Source organism: Carex rostrata, chromosome 4 (genome assembly GCF_964058835.1).
Source record: "Carex rostrata chromosome 4, lpCarRost1.2, whole genome shotgun sequence".
NCBI classification, from domain to species: Eukaryota; Viridiplantae; Streptophyta; class Magnoliopsida; order Poales; family Cyperaceae; genus Carex; species Carex rostrata.
In genome coordinates, this window is record NC_135921.1 from 4189821 (window position 1) to 4207395 (window position 17575).

A 17575-nucleotide genomic window follows, 5' to 3' on the forward strand; every position below is an offset into this window, starting at 1 on the left:
TATTATGATCGAGACATGTGGATAGCAAATTTCTTCGGATCCTTGTCTGCGGATCCAGTCCAATATATCGTCCCAATTTTTAAGTCTCTTATATATGCTTGGTTTTTGTTATCGGGTTTGAAATTGAGATCCGACCCATCTATTTTATATTTCCCAGCTACCACTAAGTAGACTTGATCCGTGATCCATCCATGCCTACATCATATAGATATTATTTTTAAAACTATATGACGTAGGTATTATTGAAAAGTCTTTATATCTACATCAATTAGTCCGAATCTTTATTTGTTAAATCATTTTTAGATACGTCTAAATTAGATATTGTGACATTTCAGTAACAACATATTTTAAAAGAGAGAGAGAGAGATTTCAATAACAACAATAAGAGACTGGTTTACCTATGAAAAAAATATTAAAAAAAATTACAAAAAATATAAAAGTTGTTCTTAATTAGTATATTTTATCATGTTGAATAATACCGATTAATAGTTTAGACTTTGAAAATAAAAATGTATATCTATAAACAGACCTATGTGAGCATGGCTAAGTACCATAACCTCAATATAATAAGAGGAGGGATCGGATGACACCCTTTTTTGGTGACATCGGATGACACCGTGCATTTTCAAAGTCCAAACAGTCGATCCAAACCGTTCAACTTGATGGATATGTTAAAATGTGCTTGCGGATCAAATTTTACATTTTTTTGAATTTTTTTACTATTTATTAAGATGGGTACAAAAATTCAACGGTCTGAATATAGCGATTTTGTTAAATACTTAATAAATAGTAAAAAAATTCTAAAAAATGTAAAATTTGATCTGCAAGCACATCTTAATATATCCATTATGTTGAACGTTTGGATCAACTGTTTAGACTTTGAAAACTTTGAAAATGCACAATGTTATCCGATGTCACCAAAAAAGTAGTACTAATAATAATAATAATAAAGCAAATTGCATTCGGATATATAGTAACAAATACGTACATAACGGTATGTAAAAAGTAGGTAAGGAAAAAAAAAGGAAGATTGAAATATAATCAATATCTCTTGTTATAATTTCCTTAACGGCGTCTCTAGTATCTTTGAAATATAACCCCCTGTTGTGTATTCAAAGACGTCTCTTTGAAATTTAACACCTTGTACATAGAATAAATTGCATTTTGAAAACTAAAGATTGACATTACACCTCATTTCAGCTGGAAAATATTACCGGTTAAACCGCGCGACAAATTTGTCTTAAGAAAACAACATAATCAAATATTTCTAGAATCACACAACACGTGGTTAATATAATAAATAAATCCGGTCATTGAATGTTAGTTATCAAATCTTAGTGCATGATAACACTATTAAGCTTTCTTCCATACAAAACCTTATTTTTAATTTTATTAAAGGGCAACAGAGAGACAACCGAAGAGGGAGGTTTGAGATGAAGAAGAGATGGAGCTTCATGGCCATGATCAGGCCTTTGTTTGTAGTTCTTCTTGTAACCGCCATGGTGTGTTTGGTTTTGCGCTTCTCGAATCCGCAATCGACTCCTCCAGCAAGAGCTTCATCTCAAACAGAAACTGATGGATATAAACATGAAGGAGGTAATTAGTTTATTGTTTATTTTGATAATATTAAAAGTGGTTTGTATAGTTTTTGTTGTTTTCTTCTTTTTATGAGTACACTTGTGATATATATGCAAGATACATAAATTGAGAGAATATATATCCATCTATATATATATTATCTCAACCGGTCCACACCCCACCCTTTCTCTCACTTCAAATATATTAGCAAATTCGTTTTGTTCCTCATTTTTAATTTTAAATAACATTTAAATATAAACTTCTTTCTTTCTCCAATTCTACAAAGCATAAATATGAACAAGAGTAAATATGAAGGGTGTAAAGGTGTGAACTTTAAGCCTAAATATGAAATTGTTAGTAAGAAGGAAGAGAAAATATGCAGAAATAGAGAGCTACATGAAGTTAGAAAGACACTATAATCCCGGCCGGTTCAAATAAATTTCAAAAATATATATCTAGTTTTATACTTTTTCATAAAAAAGAACTAAATTTAAGATTAAAAAATTAAATTATGCCTCATCTTGAAATTCACTTTTTCTGAAAATTAATGTGTTTGATCTATTTTTATTAGGGATGCAAATGGATCGGATAGTGGTAAAACCATATCTGTATCAATTTTTAAATTTCGGATACGGAAATGGACACGGATCATATATTAAACGGAAATAAATCGGATATCCATTTTTAATACTATTATTTATCACAAAAAAACTATAAATATTATTAAAAAAATACTAATGTTCATAATATTTTTTAATTATAACGATAAATAACATAAATTTTTCCATAATATATACATTAAACTATATGATATACGGATAATTTAAATTTAAAACCATGCATATATGTATTCGTATCCGCAAGATATTTGGATATTGGATATCCGTATCTAATTTTTGAATACGGATTCGGATACGGACGAATAATATATCCGATCCATTTGCACCCCTAATTTTTATGTTTGTCGGAAAAGAAAGTTATAAAAATATACTTTTTATTGAAAGTAATTATGAAATTATCCGTTTGCATTATTGTTACTCAATTAGTGGTAAGAAACAGCGTCGTTCTCCATCATTGTCATTATGCATGTTATTCTCCAACTTTTAAATTTTATTTTGAATGGTTGACTTTTAATTACTTCTTGCATATTACAATTTGCATCGGTTTGCTCCTAACCGTCCTTGGAATTTGACGGTTCAAACTAGGAATATTTTTTATAGGCATTTTGTTTTATTATTAATTAATAGGATTCACTTGTCATGCATTGAATAATGAGGAGGGTTCAAATGCCTCCATTTTTTGTGCCTTCATCATACCTCCATTTTTTAAAACTTTAATAACTCAAGATTTAAAACTTAAAAGTCAAAATAAAACCGTTAGATGTGATCTATGTTATTTTCTCTATGTGCTCATAAAAAATTATCACATTTCAATTTTGTTTTTATGTGAATCAATAAGTTCAAAAATCAACGTCTAGAAATCATCCAAATTTGTGCATTTTTTACAAGCTCTTGATGACAATCAAAATAAAATTGAAATGTCATAATTTTTTACATGTGCATAGATAAAATGATGTAGATCATATCCAACGGTTTTATTTTGATTTTTAAGTTTTAAATTTTGAATTATTAAAGTTTTAAAAAATGGAGGCATGATGGAGGCACAAAAAATGGAGGCATTTGAACCCTCTTGAATAATAGCAACATGCCATTTGCTCATTGTATATAGGTTTTTTTTATTTTGGGTCATTATTCCGGATACGCATTTGCTGTTATTGTTGTGCATGAATGATGAGTATTTTTGATATACGGAATTGTGTTTGGATTATACTTTTTTTGTCTTTAAATTTATTATCCTTAATACTCAAAGAAAGGTTTGTTGCAAGCGCACAACTAATCAATGTAGTACTTAGGATGTTGAATCACAGAGAGTATGGTAAATACTTAGCTTAAACTTTAACAATTAATTTCAGAAAATAAAACAAAGTAAAGTGCAAATAAAGTAAATTGGAGGGTTTTTGCTCTAATGATCCTCGACTTGAGTTCAATACCCGGAAGAAAGGAGTTTTAAACAATAAATGAAAGTAAAATAAAGAAAAGAAAGGTTGGGTTGTTTTCAAGTTTATGAGATCTAGGGGTATTCGGTCTACAATTCATTGATAATTCTATCTATTCGATATTTGTTTAAATTCATGTATGATTTGATGAGGTTTCTAACCTAATATATCATTAAAGGTCACCTTCATGAATTAATAACGTGCCTAAGTAATTCGGATTTCACAGTTACGTCCTTCACCCTAGCTACCTAGATCATAAGCTCTTGTTAGCCTCTCCTCTCCTCGAATATTGGTACTTCACGATTAAGTCCATCATATCAATATCCAATTCAATTTGAGATGTCCTAATTAGGGTTTGATTTCACAGTTACGTCCTTCACCAAGTCTCTAACCCTAATTTCTGTAGTTCTGGCTTAGATTATAAATTGGTTAGATCCTAATCCAAACCTACGGTATTTGCATTCATAATTTGGTATTCTCCTCTCGTCCTAACTACTATGGTTCTTTCGAATCCAAGGCGGGACTACATCGATTTCAAATACCAACTATGTAGTTAACACAAATAATAAATCACAGAAATTAACAATTAAATCCCATAAAACAATCATAATAAAAACAAATATCCGAATAAAATAGAATTAAACAAGTTCATGCATTGACCTAAACGCCTAGAGAGAGATCTACTCTCTCTTGGAGAGATTCATTACAAAAATTGATAAAAATAAGAAGAAATAGAATAAAGAAATGATTACACCCTTTATCAAATTAAAAACCTCAATCTTGCCAAAATCTTTGAAAGATCTTCTCCTTCTCCTTCCTAGAAAAGCTTATAGAACTCTAAAAATTGTTGCAGATTTATCACTGTATTTTATGGAAATAGACATGCACCAAACCGTATAATTCTGGCCTTACACATTATAACTTATTTATTAGATCAATTTCAAAACTACAAATATATTTTTACACATTATAACCTCTAGTAATGGATTTACACATTGTTTTATGCATCCTAGACCTTTTTTTTCTTAATTCTGGACTCAAATTTGAAGTGATTAAATCATCAAAACTCGCATTTATAATCCAATATAACCTAATACCTGTATAATTATTTATTATATCAATTTTGAAAATATAAATATATTTTTGCGTAGCATAACTTATAGTAAAGCATTTACAGTTTGTTGTATGCATAGTAATATAATTTGTGATTAATTTGCGTTTAATTCACGTTTAATTCATTTTTGTATATTTCCTAACCGACCACCAAATAAAACGCAAAAAAACGTATAATACGTTTTATTCGCGAATAAAACATTAATTACGAATTATTTCCAAAAAAATTTGAATTTGGTTTTTTTTTTCCACTTCCTTGTGGTACCGAATCATTCCCGAATTATACCTGAATTATTCTTGAATACAAATTTTTAACCCCATTGAACCAAACCCGAGCTATTCATTTGTCACTATGATACATCCTAGATTGTTTTTATTAAATCTAAACTCATTTTATGTGACTAAGTAATTAAAACGGACAATTCTATACCTCAAATATGTCCTAATTATTGTACAAATATTTATTAGTCTTACATTGAAAAAATTTATAGTAAATATTTGAAACCTTTTTGATAACTTGAGATCCTCTCATTAAAAGAAGAGCAGGGAAACTGTCTTGATATGTTGTAGATCAATGTCAAATTATGAGAACTAATTTCTTGAAAGCTTTACATTATGACTTGCAATTTAATTATTTAAAAATAAAAAGAAGAAGTTTGTGTTTATCTTTAGTCCTTTAAGCTTAGTATAACAATATCTTTTTTTAAATAACAAAATCAGGTTATAAATAAAGTTGGAAGGCTAAATTTTTATTTTTCTATCTAAAAGAAAAAATCAGGTTAGTGCAAAATAAAAAGTGATATTAATCATATATAACCTTTCCCGAGACCGAGATGGTGCCTATCCGAATTTGGATCCTCTGATGTAATTCAAATTTTGAGTTTGAATTCGGACTATTTGATCAGAACTCGGATCAATCTAATTCAAATTAAAATTCACTGTGTTCTTTTAATATTTGTGTGTATTCTAATCGTACGATTCAAATTCAAAGATACAATTTGACTTATAGTTCATGTTTAATTGTGGCATAAGTCATAAGTACCTTGTTCCACACTTATATTGTCAAATATGAATAAGTTTGATGGAATAGCACAAAACAAAAATTTATTTATACCATCATAAGTTAACCAATCTAGAAAGATAGATTAACTTATTCCACATTGTTGTTGTTACCATCATTATTTTATTCTTATTATTATTTGTCGATCATCATTGTCATTATTTATTAGTATTATTATTATTATTATTATTGGGTCTTCTTAAGTTCACCAAGTTCTTTGGTGAACTCAAATGACGCGTTTACGTTTGAAAATTTTAAACATTCGAATTAATTTAGTATAAAGTCAAGTGGTCAAAAAACTTGCAAAAAATGAATGCATTAAAATTAATTCATTAACCTTCTAATTTTGACCGATTGACTTTATACGAAATTAATTTGAATGTTTAAATTTTTCACATGTAGATGCAGCACTCGTAAAGGTAGAAGGGTTTCAACGGTTCGAATTTGTCATTTAAAACCGATTTGACAGAATTTAGAGTTGAGTTCAACAAAGTACCTGGTGAACTTAAGAACACCCTAATTCTACTCTTATTATTACTACTACTATTACAATTATTATTATTATTGCTGCTGCTGCTGCCGCCTAGTGTTACTGATATTGTTATATGAGATATTATTTATGAAGGTATTGTGAAAACAAAGTTGATAGAAAAATTAAAATAATCTGTAGTGTCATCTATATTGTTTCTATGTTGTGTTCTAAAATATATAATCTTATTATTTTAATTCTAAAAACAGTCACTCATAATTTTGCTGTGCCTGCACATTAGTATGTCACTTATGTTTAAAATATGAACTTAATTTTTTTTTTTCATCCAACTAGTTTCAAAAATGGGTATATAGACCAAACCAACATATATATTTTTTTAATTTTAAATTATTTTGTAATTAAATAACTTACTAATTGTTATCAAATACAAAAGAAAACAAATATGAGAATTAAAAGATTCAACTTATTTTACATAATTTTAAACCACAACTAAATAAATAATTTAACAGTTGTAACTTTAACCCGCAATCAAACAATCAAACGTGTGCATAAGAAAAATAAATTCCAACCTACAATGAATTTGCCTGGACAACCATGCTACAATATCATACTGGATTGGATTCCCTGTGACAGATTCATCAATGTCGAGTGTGTTGTCACCCAAAAAAGCTCTTCTTCGCACTTTCGCACACAAGTTCGCAAAAAGATTCGTGAATTTTATGACTTGTTGTCAAATATGAATAAGATTCGTGAATTTTACAAATTTTACGTTTTATTCGCGTAAAGTTCATAAAAATTTATTGTGCCATGATTTTGAAATCTGAAGAAATTTTAAAATTGTGAGGTATTCACATCTTTTTAGAGTAGCTGGACCATCACGTGTTATAGTGCCCCAAAACTTTTTCAACCTCCTAGAATCCTCTCAAATTTAAAAAGAATTCATTGCATGGTTAATGAAGATCTGAATGGTTGGATCTAAAATTAATGGTTTAGATCTTTCTAAATCTAAAAAATAGAAGAGGAACTTTAAGTGTAAGTATCTCTTACTAGACAGAGTTAGTGGATTTAAAGTTTAAACTCAATCTTCTCTGTCTCTTTGTGTACGGAACCAGATCACCTGCCTCTCGAGGGCAGAAAATTACTGTACCTAAAGTCACTATCGAGTGGGTCTGGAATGAGTTTTAATATTTAAATATTTGATATAGTTTTGTCTCGAGTTCACTCCGGACCCACCCAGTAGTGACTTTAGGGACAGGAATTTCTGCCCTCCAAGGGGCAGGAGATTCGGTTCCTTTGTGTACATAAAAATTTGTGTTCCAGTTGTTATCTAAGTGTCAAAATTTCTCTGATTTAGAACTTAGTTTTATGACTTTATTCTGTTGAATTATTCTCAAATTATTTCTGAATCACGATTTTTTAACTCGGTTGAACCGAATCTAGACAATTCATTTGTCAATGTGCTTTCGTAGTAGCATAAAGTCAATACACGGATGGTTTCATTATTTCTTAGCATAAAGTCAGTACACGAATGTAGTTCTCACTTGTGTTGTAAAAAGTGTCCATTTAGGCTGATTAATTGATTGATTAGTCGTTGACGGTAACCAAACTGTTATGAATTTTTCTAACTAATCAATCAATTATTCTCAATTAGAAAAATTATTCTCAATTATTTTTGATTAATTGCTTGACGACACCATGTCCCTCAGACGACCTCATACGGTGATTTACAACATTGGTTCTCACTTCTCTCAATGAACGCAGATTCCTTTTTTGGATTTTCGCTGTGGTATTATCTGTATAAAACAGTGCTGCAAAGCATACTCTAATTCATTTAGCCATCAAATGTTACTTGTTACACAAAAATTAACATAGACCAAGTGGCGACGATAAAACTATAAAAAAGTTACCTTCTGTGCATCATTAAATGTAAATCCTGTCCGAACTTGGAACATCCAACGGTTCTGAACTTGAGTTGGTTTCCTAGTGCTTCTAGTCATAATTGAACCCATTTTATGTGCATCATTAGTAGATTTCGGTCAGACCCTCTCCATTTCCAAATGTTTGCTCAAACAAGCCCAATTAAAGGCCCATCTCAGACTGGCTTTATAATTATAATTCAGTAAATTGGAGAAAAGACTGGTGTAGATTATTTACCGGTGCATTCTATTTGCTGCACACAAGGCGCTCGATGAAATGTCTGATTGACTATCCTCTCTCTTTTATCAATACCCAACACAAGATGCTCGATGAAATCATGAAATGTCTAAATGACTGCTTGGTATCGTACATTAATGCATGTATTATGTACAACAACAAAAAGTATTTTATCTGGTTACATTTGCATTCCATTGACAGTAAACCTGAAGATACCATAAAATAGGTACAGGATATTAACTAAATTTTGAAGATGTTTAGGTTCATAGACTGATCTGGGTTTGGTTAACCGGCTTACATGCCCCCAAGTTAATTTTAATGTTAATTTCTTTATGTACTTTGCTTATATATTAATCCCTTATTTTTCTATAATTGCAGTGTCAAATCAGTCTACAACATCAAGATCAGAAGACATGTTGCTTGGCGGCCTTCTTTCTCCCGATTTTGACGAGCATTCGTGCGTAAGCCGTTACCAGTCCGTGTTATACCGCAAGACCTCTCCCCACAACCCATCACCATACCTTGTCTCAAAACTAAGAAACTATGAAGTGCTCCATAAGCGATGCGGACCGAACACTCTGCTCTATAACAAATCTGTTGAGCAGCTAAGAACAAAGCATAGTACAGATCAATTAGAGTGTAATTATGTAATTTGGTCGCCGCTTGGAGGTCTAGGTAATAGAATGCTAACCCTAGCCTCCACTTTTCTCTATGCTCTCCTTACCGACAAAGTCTTGTTGGTTGATCATGTTACCGACTTTGTCGACCTATTTTGCCAACCATTTCCCGGTTCATCTTGGGTCCTACCTTCTAATTTTCCAATTGAAAGTTTAGATAGCTACGATGTTCATTCAGAATTGAGTTATGGTTATTTGATAAAAAATAATTTGATATCTGAAGACCCAAAAACTCAGTCCAAAATGCTACCGAGTTTTGTTTATGTTCATCTTGAGAGTAGTTACATTTGGGATGTGCATGACCAGTTTTTCTTTTGTGATGACAGTCATTTTGTGCTTGGTAAGATTAACTGGTTGCTAGTGAGATCTGACAACTATTTCTTGCCGGGTTTGTTCATGCTCTCTACATTTGAGAAGGAACTATCGCAAATGTTTCCTTCAAGAGAGACCGTTTTTCATCATCTAAGCCGGTATTTGTTCCACCCCGGCAACTCGGTTTGGGAACTGGCTATGAAATATTACCAATCTTATGTTGCAACGGCTAACCAAGTGGTGGGGATTCAAATTAGGGATTTCCCTTGGTCACTCATGTCAAAGGAGGACCGATTCAATCAGATCATGGATTGCACATTAAAGGAAAATATATTGCCACATGTTACGCAGCACAGCCGTAAAACTACTTATTTGAATACAGATGAAATGGGTTCAAAGGCTATTTTAGTTATTTCACTGTACAGAGACTATTATGATAGGATGAAGAGCTACTATGATAGCTCTACTCATGTCAGCCAGCATGTAACTGTATATCAACCAAGTCATGAAGAAGCACAACAACTGAAGAATGAATCACATAATGAGAAAGCTCTGGCAGAGATAGTTCTGTTGAGCTTCTCTGATGTGCTGGTAACAAGCGCATGGTCGACTTTCGGCTATGTTAGTTATAATCTTGCTGGAATCAAACCATGGATATTGCTCAGTTCAAAGGTGTCAAACAAAGTTCACCCGCCATGTCGTCGAGTAATGACAATTGATCCATGTTTTCATACGCCACCAAGCATCAATTGCAAGACAAAGAGTAGATCCAAAACAAAGCTGACTGGTGCACATATACGGCAATGCGAAGATGTCGAGGAGGGCATTAAATTAGTCGACTAGCTTGGGTTATTTTTTATCATTTTACCTCTATTATTTTCTTTTTCTTTTTTTATTATTCTTTGTTAATTTAGAGCTGTATTTAGTATCTGATGCACGAAATATTCCATAGGGCATTGTACAAATTCAATTTCTAGATGAAGATATTTTATTCTATATTTTTGTGTATTATTTTTTTTTTTTTCGGCTAGAATCCCGTAGGCAATATTTTGTAGAGTTACGTGTGCTATTTAATAACAAAAATACTGAAGAACATTTTTTTTATTATACTTTACAGTTGATAGTCAATGGCCCAAGTTTAAGAGGAAGCCCAAAAATAAGTCCACAATTTAGCTCGTTCAAGTCCAATAGAAAGCCCAATAATTTATTGGCTAAAACTATATATTGAGAAAACTTTCAATGTTACTTTAGTTCAACAAAGCACAAGAATAAAAATAATAATAATAATAATAATAGTAAAGAATGCAAAATTGTGAAAACTATAAATTATGAAGTGATCAGGTCAACGACTTAACCTAGAAGTGAGATTGATAAAGTGGTTTCTTTGGATATAATCAAAGGTAAAAAAAGTCTAACTTGGAAGTAGGCTCTGCACATGGAGAAATAACTAACTTTGCTTAACAAAGCTGTTATGTGTTGACTAAAAGTAGGCTGCCTGAGATATCACCATCAATAATTTTTCCACTAACTCAAGCTGAGAATCTAAAGAGATAATCAAGTAGTTCAATGGCCACTAACCAAATTTGTACAAAAAAAGCATCATATGACCAGCTCTCTGCTCTTGGAGAAATGAGGCCACTGTTGGTCCTTGTGATTTGTTTAATTATTCTTCCTGTCATGCTTCTTCTCTCGGGACACCGCTCGATGTCGTCGGTTGTTTGGTTACAGGGCATTAGTGTTACCATACATGAAGGTAATCATTTTTCTAATATTAGTTGAAATTTATTGCTCTTGGCAGGAAAAAAATTCAATCTGATGCTCTCTTTTTTTTTTACAATCAAGCCAAACCGTGTGTTATTTTCTAAATAAAAATAAATGGAAAATTTAGATAATTATGATATTAATATTGAATTTTGTTCTAATATAATTTTAATATGTACCTTTTTGTAACAGAGGAATCAATAACACCTGATGAACAAAGGGACAAGTTCATAGGTGGCTTGCTTTCTCCTAGATTTGACGAGGAGTCGTGCCTGAGCCGCTATCAATCTGCACTTCTCCGTAAGGCTTCACCTCACTTGCCATCATCTTATCTCATTTCAAAACTACGCAAATACGAAGAACTCCACAAAAAATGCGGCGCAAACACAGCTCTGTACCACAAGTCAATAGTCCAACTAAACTCAGGAGAGAGCATGGAACTAATGGACTGCAACTACTTGGTATGGTCTCCATTTAATGGTCTAGGTAACCGAATGTTAACAATTGCATCGGCCTTCCTTTATGCAGTACTCACAAATCGGGTTTTACTAATACACCAAACTGAAGACATGGTAGATCTATTTTGCAATCCGTTTCCAGATTCCTCCTGGATCCTGCCGGGAAATTTTCCGATTAAAAACTTGACCAAGCTCAAACAAGGCTCTGAAATTAGCTACGGTAATATGCTGAAAAATAAAAAGATAAATAGTTCAGACTCGTCGGCCTTATTGCCAGCTTATGTGTATCTCCATTTAGAGCATGATTACCAACATTTAGACAAACTTTTCTTTTGTGAAGAACACCAAGTGGTCCTTCAGAAAATAAACTGGTTGGTGCTGCAATCTGACATTTACTTTGTACCGGGATTGTTCCTGGTACCACAATTCGAAGATGAACTGCGATGGATGTTTCCTGCAAAGGAGACGGTATTCCACCACATCGGAAGGTATCTTTTCCATCCTACCAACACAGTGTGGGGTTTGATCACCAGATACCACACGGCGTACCTCGCAAGATCTGACGAGAAGATCGGAGTCCAAGTCAGGGTTTTTTCGCGGCATCCTATAACACCAGAGAACTATTTGCAACAAATCCTCATGTGCTCTCGACAGGCGAACCTGTTGCCAGAAATAAGCATGAATGGTGCATTAAATCTAACTAAAAGTAAAATGAAATCAAAGGCGGTGCTGATAACTTCTCTCTCCTCTGAGTACTCTGAGAAACTGAAATCAATGTACTACGAGCATAGCACTGTGACAGGGGAGACAGTTACCATCAACCAACCAACCCATGAATCACAACAACAAACGGAGAATCAATACCACAACCAAAAAGCACTTGCAGAGATGTTTCTGCTAAGCTATTGTGATGTGTTAATCACTAGTGGGTGGTCAACATTTGGTTACATAGGCCAAGCTCTGGCGGGTTTGAAACCGTGGATCCTGTTGACACCAAGGGATCAGAAACCCGCCGATCCGCCATGCACACGAGCTGTGTCAATGGAGCCATGCTTTCAAGTACCACCGACGTATGATTGCAAAGCAAAGAAGAATGCCGATTTGGGGACACTTGTACAGCATCTGACACATTGCGAGGATGTAGAACGAGGCATAAAGCTAGTAGGCTAGGCTCAATTATGATTTTTTTTCTGATTATATGTGATAGTAATTTGTCATTGGCCGGATCCAACTTGCATTCATGTAACCTCACAACTTTTTGAATAATTCTTTTATCCATAAAATGATTTCTAATGTTTAATTTATTTTTTTCATTAAAAAGAGGGCCTGTTGGTGCTTTTCTCGTATGAACAGAAAGGATGTAAAATAGTTATGCACTAAAGGAAGAAACAAAATTCACAACATAACTCGCAATCCTTCCAAGAAAAATTCTATACCTGATAGAAGCTTATTATTTATTTACTCTTCACTATTTAACAAATCCTGAACTGATTATCATACACAGGAAAAAAAGAGAGTTAACAATACCAAAAAAATAAAAGGTTACAAATGAGAAAGGTCTATGTTTCAGGTCCTTAGGGTTTGAACCTTCTTTCTTGCCAAGAACATGATCAAGCGTGGAAAGAACGACCTCCTCACCTTTGACTCACCAGGTGAATTTCTCGATATATAAGTCCTAGGACTCACTGGTTGGCACGTCGCACCTGAAATAACTCGGGGACTGTTAGCTTCAAGACCCACCTCCAAATTTGTAATCTCGGCCAATCCTATCGGCATTCCATCAACGGTTTTTCTTTTCTGTTCGTTCTCTTCTCTCCATGTTCTCAATTCTTGTTCAATTGCCAATTTTGCCTCTTGCGCCATCTCGGCCTTCTCTAAGGCCAGTTTTAGAGCCTTCTTCCTCTCCTCAATTTCTTTCTTTGCTCCCTCAAGCTCCTGTAAGCTACATGATTCAGACTCTTTCGCCTCCTGAATTCGATCGATTGCTATTATGACGCGTTTATTGGCCAAATCTTCTGCTTCCCTAGCCCTTTTACTTAGAGAATGGTATTCTTCGGCATGAAGTGTAACGAGATCTTCACTTTCTTCAGATTCTTTCAAAGAATCAAGAGCTGAAGCAGCAAGTTCTTGAGAAGACTTGGTCGCTTCGATTTCCTTTAACACGGCTAGTAATTTCATTTCCATGGCATTTGCTGCGGCCTTCGTTTCCTCTGTTTCCTCCTTAACCTTTTCCAGCTCTTCACGTGCCAGGCTGGCGGCTGACTTGGCATGCTCGGCTTCTTCTGATGCTTGTTGTAGCTTGGCTGTTAGGTCATGTGGCTCGTCTCTTGCCTCCTTTTCTGATATGACCTTGGATAACGCTTCATTTACCTTGTTTAACTCTTCTTCAAGGGAAGAAACAGAGAGAGATGCCAGAGATTTCTTTTTTCGGCCTTCTTCAAGTGCTTCCTTCTCTTTTTGAAGATCTATTTTCAAAGAAGCGGCTGCAACTCTCAAGCATTTCACTTCATCATTTGTCTTCTCCAAAGTGTTCTTTACCTCTTCAAGTTCTTTGGACATTTCCTCCGCACTTGCCGGCAATTCTTGGTTCAATTTTGCCTCCATATAGGTAAAAAACTCAGCTCTCAAACTCACCAACAAATCAGAAGCCGCTTCTAGCTTCGACTCAAGTTCCTTAGTTCGAGTTACCTGCTCACTGAGTTCACGCAACTGCACTTCCCCTTGTTCAATCTCTTTCACCATGGCAAGCTTCTCTTTTTCCCAATCCAGAGCCGCATTTATCCTCACTTCCTCTGCTTCTACATGAGTTGTATGAGATGAATCAAGCAATCCCCTGAGTGTAAGGAGCTCCAAGGTCAACTCCTCCACATTTCGCTCAATCTCTTTTGATTTAAAGTTTTCCTCCTCAGCTCTCTTTACCGCTACATTTCTCTCTTCAATCAATGAGATGTATTCCTTCTGAAGTGATTCCAACTCACTCTTCACTGACACTAATTCTTCGACAGCACCAGAATGCCTTCCTCGCTCGACTTCAAGCTGTGTTTTGGTCGCAGTGCTCTCCAAGTAGGCCACGCCTTCCTTCACCTCTTTCATTCGAAGTTGTGCCAGTTCTGAGTCCTGTTTTGCTTGATTCTCCTCAGTTTGCGCCTTTTCGAGGCCATGTTTGAGATCTTCTATGAGTCGTCTTTTGGCCGCAAGTTCATTTACGACTATCGTTTTGGATTCTTCGGCCACAGCTGATTTTGTTTTGTACTCGGGTATTTTTACTTGTGCCTTCTCAAGCTCAACTTTTACACGCTTGCGCCTCTGTAAAATTAATGCCGAGAAATGTCAATAGCATAATAAGAAGTACAAACTGAAAGGCTGAACCTCTATAGAGTGTTTATTTTTCTCTCTATTTTCTTTTTTTTCTGTTGCTAGTAAGATACTCGAGTATTTATCGGCATTGAAAGATTTCATTCACACAACTAATTAAGTTTTTCTGCACTAAGCCTGGATTTAGACCGGATATTAGCTAACTGCAGCACATAATATAGATTTTTTTTTTGTTCCGGAGCAATTCGAGTTACTCAAGATAGAAGCTTATTTGTACAACCTCCATAATACCTAATTTCATGCTCAAGATAGAAGCTTATTTGTACAAACAACATATTCTGAGTTACTCCAATGTGTACAGAACTGTGGTTTTATCAAGATACTAGCATATTTAAATTAACTCAGTCCAAATATCAATATTTGACTCAAATCCCCCAAAAATCATGGTTAGTAATTTTGTTTTCTTGATTTTCTTTCCTTCTGTTACTATACCAATAAAGGTAATGCAAAAGAAATATAAACCAGATAGAATCCAAAGGAAAGCATTTGCAATTCCAAATAATACAACTATGAAGCAATCAATTTTAAGCTGTCAGATATGTTAGTTGAAAAACATAACTCATGTAAAACTAAAGAAAAAGAGTTACAAATGCTTACCTCTTTCCAATCCAAAATTCCTCCAAACTTACTCACGGCATCCTTAACCGAATCGAAGGGTGCCGTAGTATCAATAACAGGCGCAATATATTTTCCCTTTTCACCTTCTTCAAAAATTTCGCCTCCATTGTTGTGCATGATTTCATCTTCTTGATTCAATGGGGCATGCGTATCAGAGATGAGATTGTCATCCTTTTGATCAGGGTTTTCATGGATATTGTCAATTGGAGAATCTGATTTTAATTCTACTGGCACTGATGAACTACTGATTGCTTCCGTATCGGTGCTCTGGTTGTCATTTGGAATTTCTGGGGACAATTTGGGTGAATTTGTCAAATCGTCGGTTCCTTCCATTCTGTTTCAATCAAAACTTCATTTCAAAAATTCTTTCAATCAAAATTTACAGAGAAAGATAATTTCTTTCCTTGAATTAATGAAAACATAAGAATAATTTGAAAGAAAACCATGAACAATAATGCAACCCATCAGAAGTTCTCAAGAATTCCAAAAAAACTTTCTCTAAAAGAGAAAAAGAAAGAGGATAACTTTTTCTCTAAATCTGTAGAGCAACGAAATTAAACAATACTTTTACATAAAGACAAAGAATAAGCATCTTCTTTCCGCTATTAGAACCAAAATCAATACAATATCTCTCTAACCATCTGTCAAGAATCTAATTTCATACTTTAAATTGAGAAATAAATAAGGCATTAAAAAACTTACTTGAGAAATTTTAATTTTTTTTCTCTCCTTTTCTTTTCCCCTTCCCGTCTAAAATTTACGGGGGAAAGGAAGAGAGTGAGACGGGAACTGGAAAAATGGAGGGAGAGAAGAGGCACGTGCTAGTCACGTGCTTGTAAAACAGGGCTCATACACTGTCACCATCAAAAAATTCCTGGTTTATCTCCTGTCCGTTCGAATTCTATCTTTGTCCCATTTTTGATGCCCTCACAAAATACAAGTTCTTTTCGTGTCTTTTTTATTGTCGCACACTTGCAAAAAAAAATTTGTTTGAATTTAATTGTGTGGTACGATGTAGAGACGCCAGGACAGTTCGATTGGTATTTGAGGTGAGAAAAGCACACGTGTCAAGTATAGGTATAGCGAATATTTTATCAGCATAGCAATGGTTCTCAAAAGAGCATCGGATGTTGTCTGGTTAGCTTTACTTTTACCCAAAATAATAAATTTGATATTTTTTTTTAGAGTGATGCTTCTATGGACATAAGGACCTATTTGTAAAATGAACATATTTTTATTTTCAGAATTCAAACAGTTGATCCAAACCGTTCATCTTGTTCTCCATATTAATATGTGCTTGGAGACCAAATTTTACATTTTTCTGAATTGTTTTACTATTTATTAAGATGGGTACAAAAATATCAAATTCAGACCATTGAATTTTGTACCCATCTTAATAAATAGTAAAAAAATTCAGAAAAATGTAAAATTTGGTCTCCAAGCACATATTAATATGGAGAACAAGATGAACGGTTCGGATCGACTGTTTGAACTTTTAAAAAAAAAATATGTTCATTTTACAAATAGGTCCTTATGTCCATAGAAGCCTTTGCCTTTTTTTAAAATTCGTCATTTAAATATATTATGAACATAATTTTAAATAATTTATTGATTTTATGATATAAAAATAACTCAAATGGTTTTTTTACAAAATAAAAGGAATTGCATAACTTCAATGATATGGAATAGATTATGTGTTAAATTTGGAAATAATTTGAAAAGGTATTAAAAAACGAGTAGGGTTCAAATTCCTCATGTTTTTATGGCTCAGCATGCCTCATATTATTTTTCTCTGATTTTAAAGTTCAAACAGTCGATACAAACTGCTTAAATATGATCTCCATATTAAAATGTACTTTGAGACAAAAGTTTATATTTTTGGGGAATTTATAACTATGTTTTGGACAAGAACACGACCACAAT

The 17575-nt window shown here is 33.5% G+C and overlaps 3 protein-coding genes across 3 annotated transcripts; 2 read left to right on the top strand and 1 right to left on the bottom strand.

The window, feature by feature from the left end:
- Positions 1-1338: 1338 nt before the first annotated feature.
- LOC144553393 (galactoside 2-alpha-L-fucosyltransferase-like) lies at positions 1339-10438 on the top strand. The gene is made up of 2 exons (XM_078301534.1): positions 1339-1596; positions 8830-10438. Exons 1-2 carry the CDS (start codon positions 1434-1436, stop codon positions 10281-10283), a joined length of 1617 nt encoding a protein of 538 aa, XP_078157660.1. The 5' UTR covers positions 1339-1433; the 3' UTR covers positions 10284-10438.
- Positions 10439-10814: 376 nt separating this feature from the next.
- Positions 10815-13000, top strand: LOC144552762 (galactoside 2-alpha-L-fucosyltransferase-like). The gene is made up of 2 exons (XM_078300755.1): positions 10815-11193; positions 11394-13000. Exons 1-2 carry the CDS (start codon positions 11007-11009, stop codon positions 12827-12829), a joined length of 1623 nt encoding a protein of 540 aa, XP_078156881.1. The 5' UTR covers positions 10815-11006; the 3' UTR covers positions 12830-13000.
- A 75-nt stretch (positions 13001-13075) lies between these two features.
- Positions 13076-15985, bottom strand: LOC144552761 (protein WEAK CHLOROPLAST MOVEMENT UNDER BLUE LIGHT 1-like). Its single transcript, XM_078300754.1, has 2 exons — positions 15632-15985; positions 13076-14965 (listed from the first exon to the last, which is right to left on the bottom strand). The coding sequence occupies exons 1-2, from the start codon at positions 15983-15985 to the stop codon at positions 13226-13228; spliced, it is 2094 nt and encodes a 697-aa protein (XP_078156880.1). The 3' UTR covers positions 13076-13225.
- Between the last annotated feature and the right edge of the window lie 1590 nt (positions 15986-17575).

Excerpts from the sequence above, each read along its gene's own strand:
- LOC144553393 (XM_078301534.1), top strand. The coding sequence starts at position 1,434 with ATGAAGAAGAGATGGAGCTTCATGGCCATGATCAGGCCTTTGTTTGTA. Across the intron at positions 1,597-8,829 it reads TGGATATAAACATGAAGGAG|TGTCAAATCAGTCTACAACA; the intron begins GTAATTAGTTTA and ends CTATAATTGCAG.
- LOC144552762 (XM_078300755.1), top strand. The coding sequence starts at position 11,007 with ATGGCCACTAACCAAATTTGTACAAAAAAAGCATCATATGACCAGCTC. Across the intron at positions 11,194-11,393 it reads TAGTGTTACCATACATGAAG|AGGAATCAATAACACCTGAT; the intron begins GTAATCATTTTT and ends TTTTTGTAACAG.
- LOC144552761 (XM_078300754.1), bottom strand. The coding sequence starts at position 15,985 with ATGGAAGGAACCGACGATTTGACAAATTCACCCAAATTGTCCCCAGAA. Across the intron at positions 14,966-15,631 it reads GAATTTTGGATTGGAAAGAG|AGGCGCAAGCGTGTAAAAGT; the intron begins GTAAGCATTTGT and ends TTAATTTTACAG.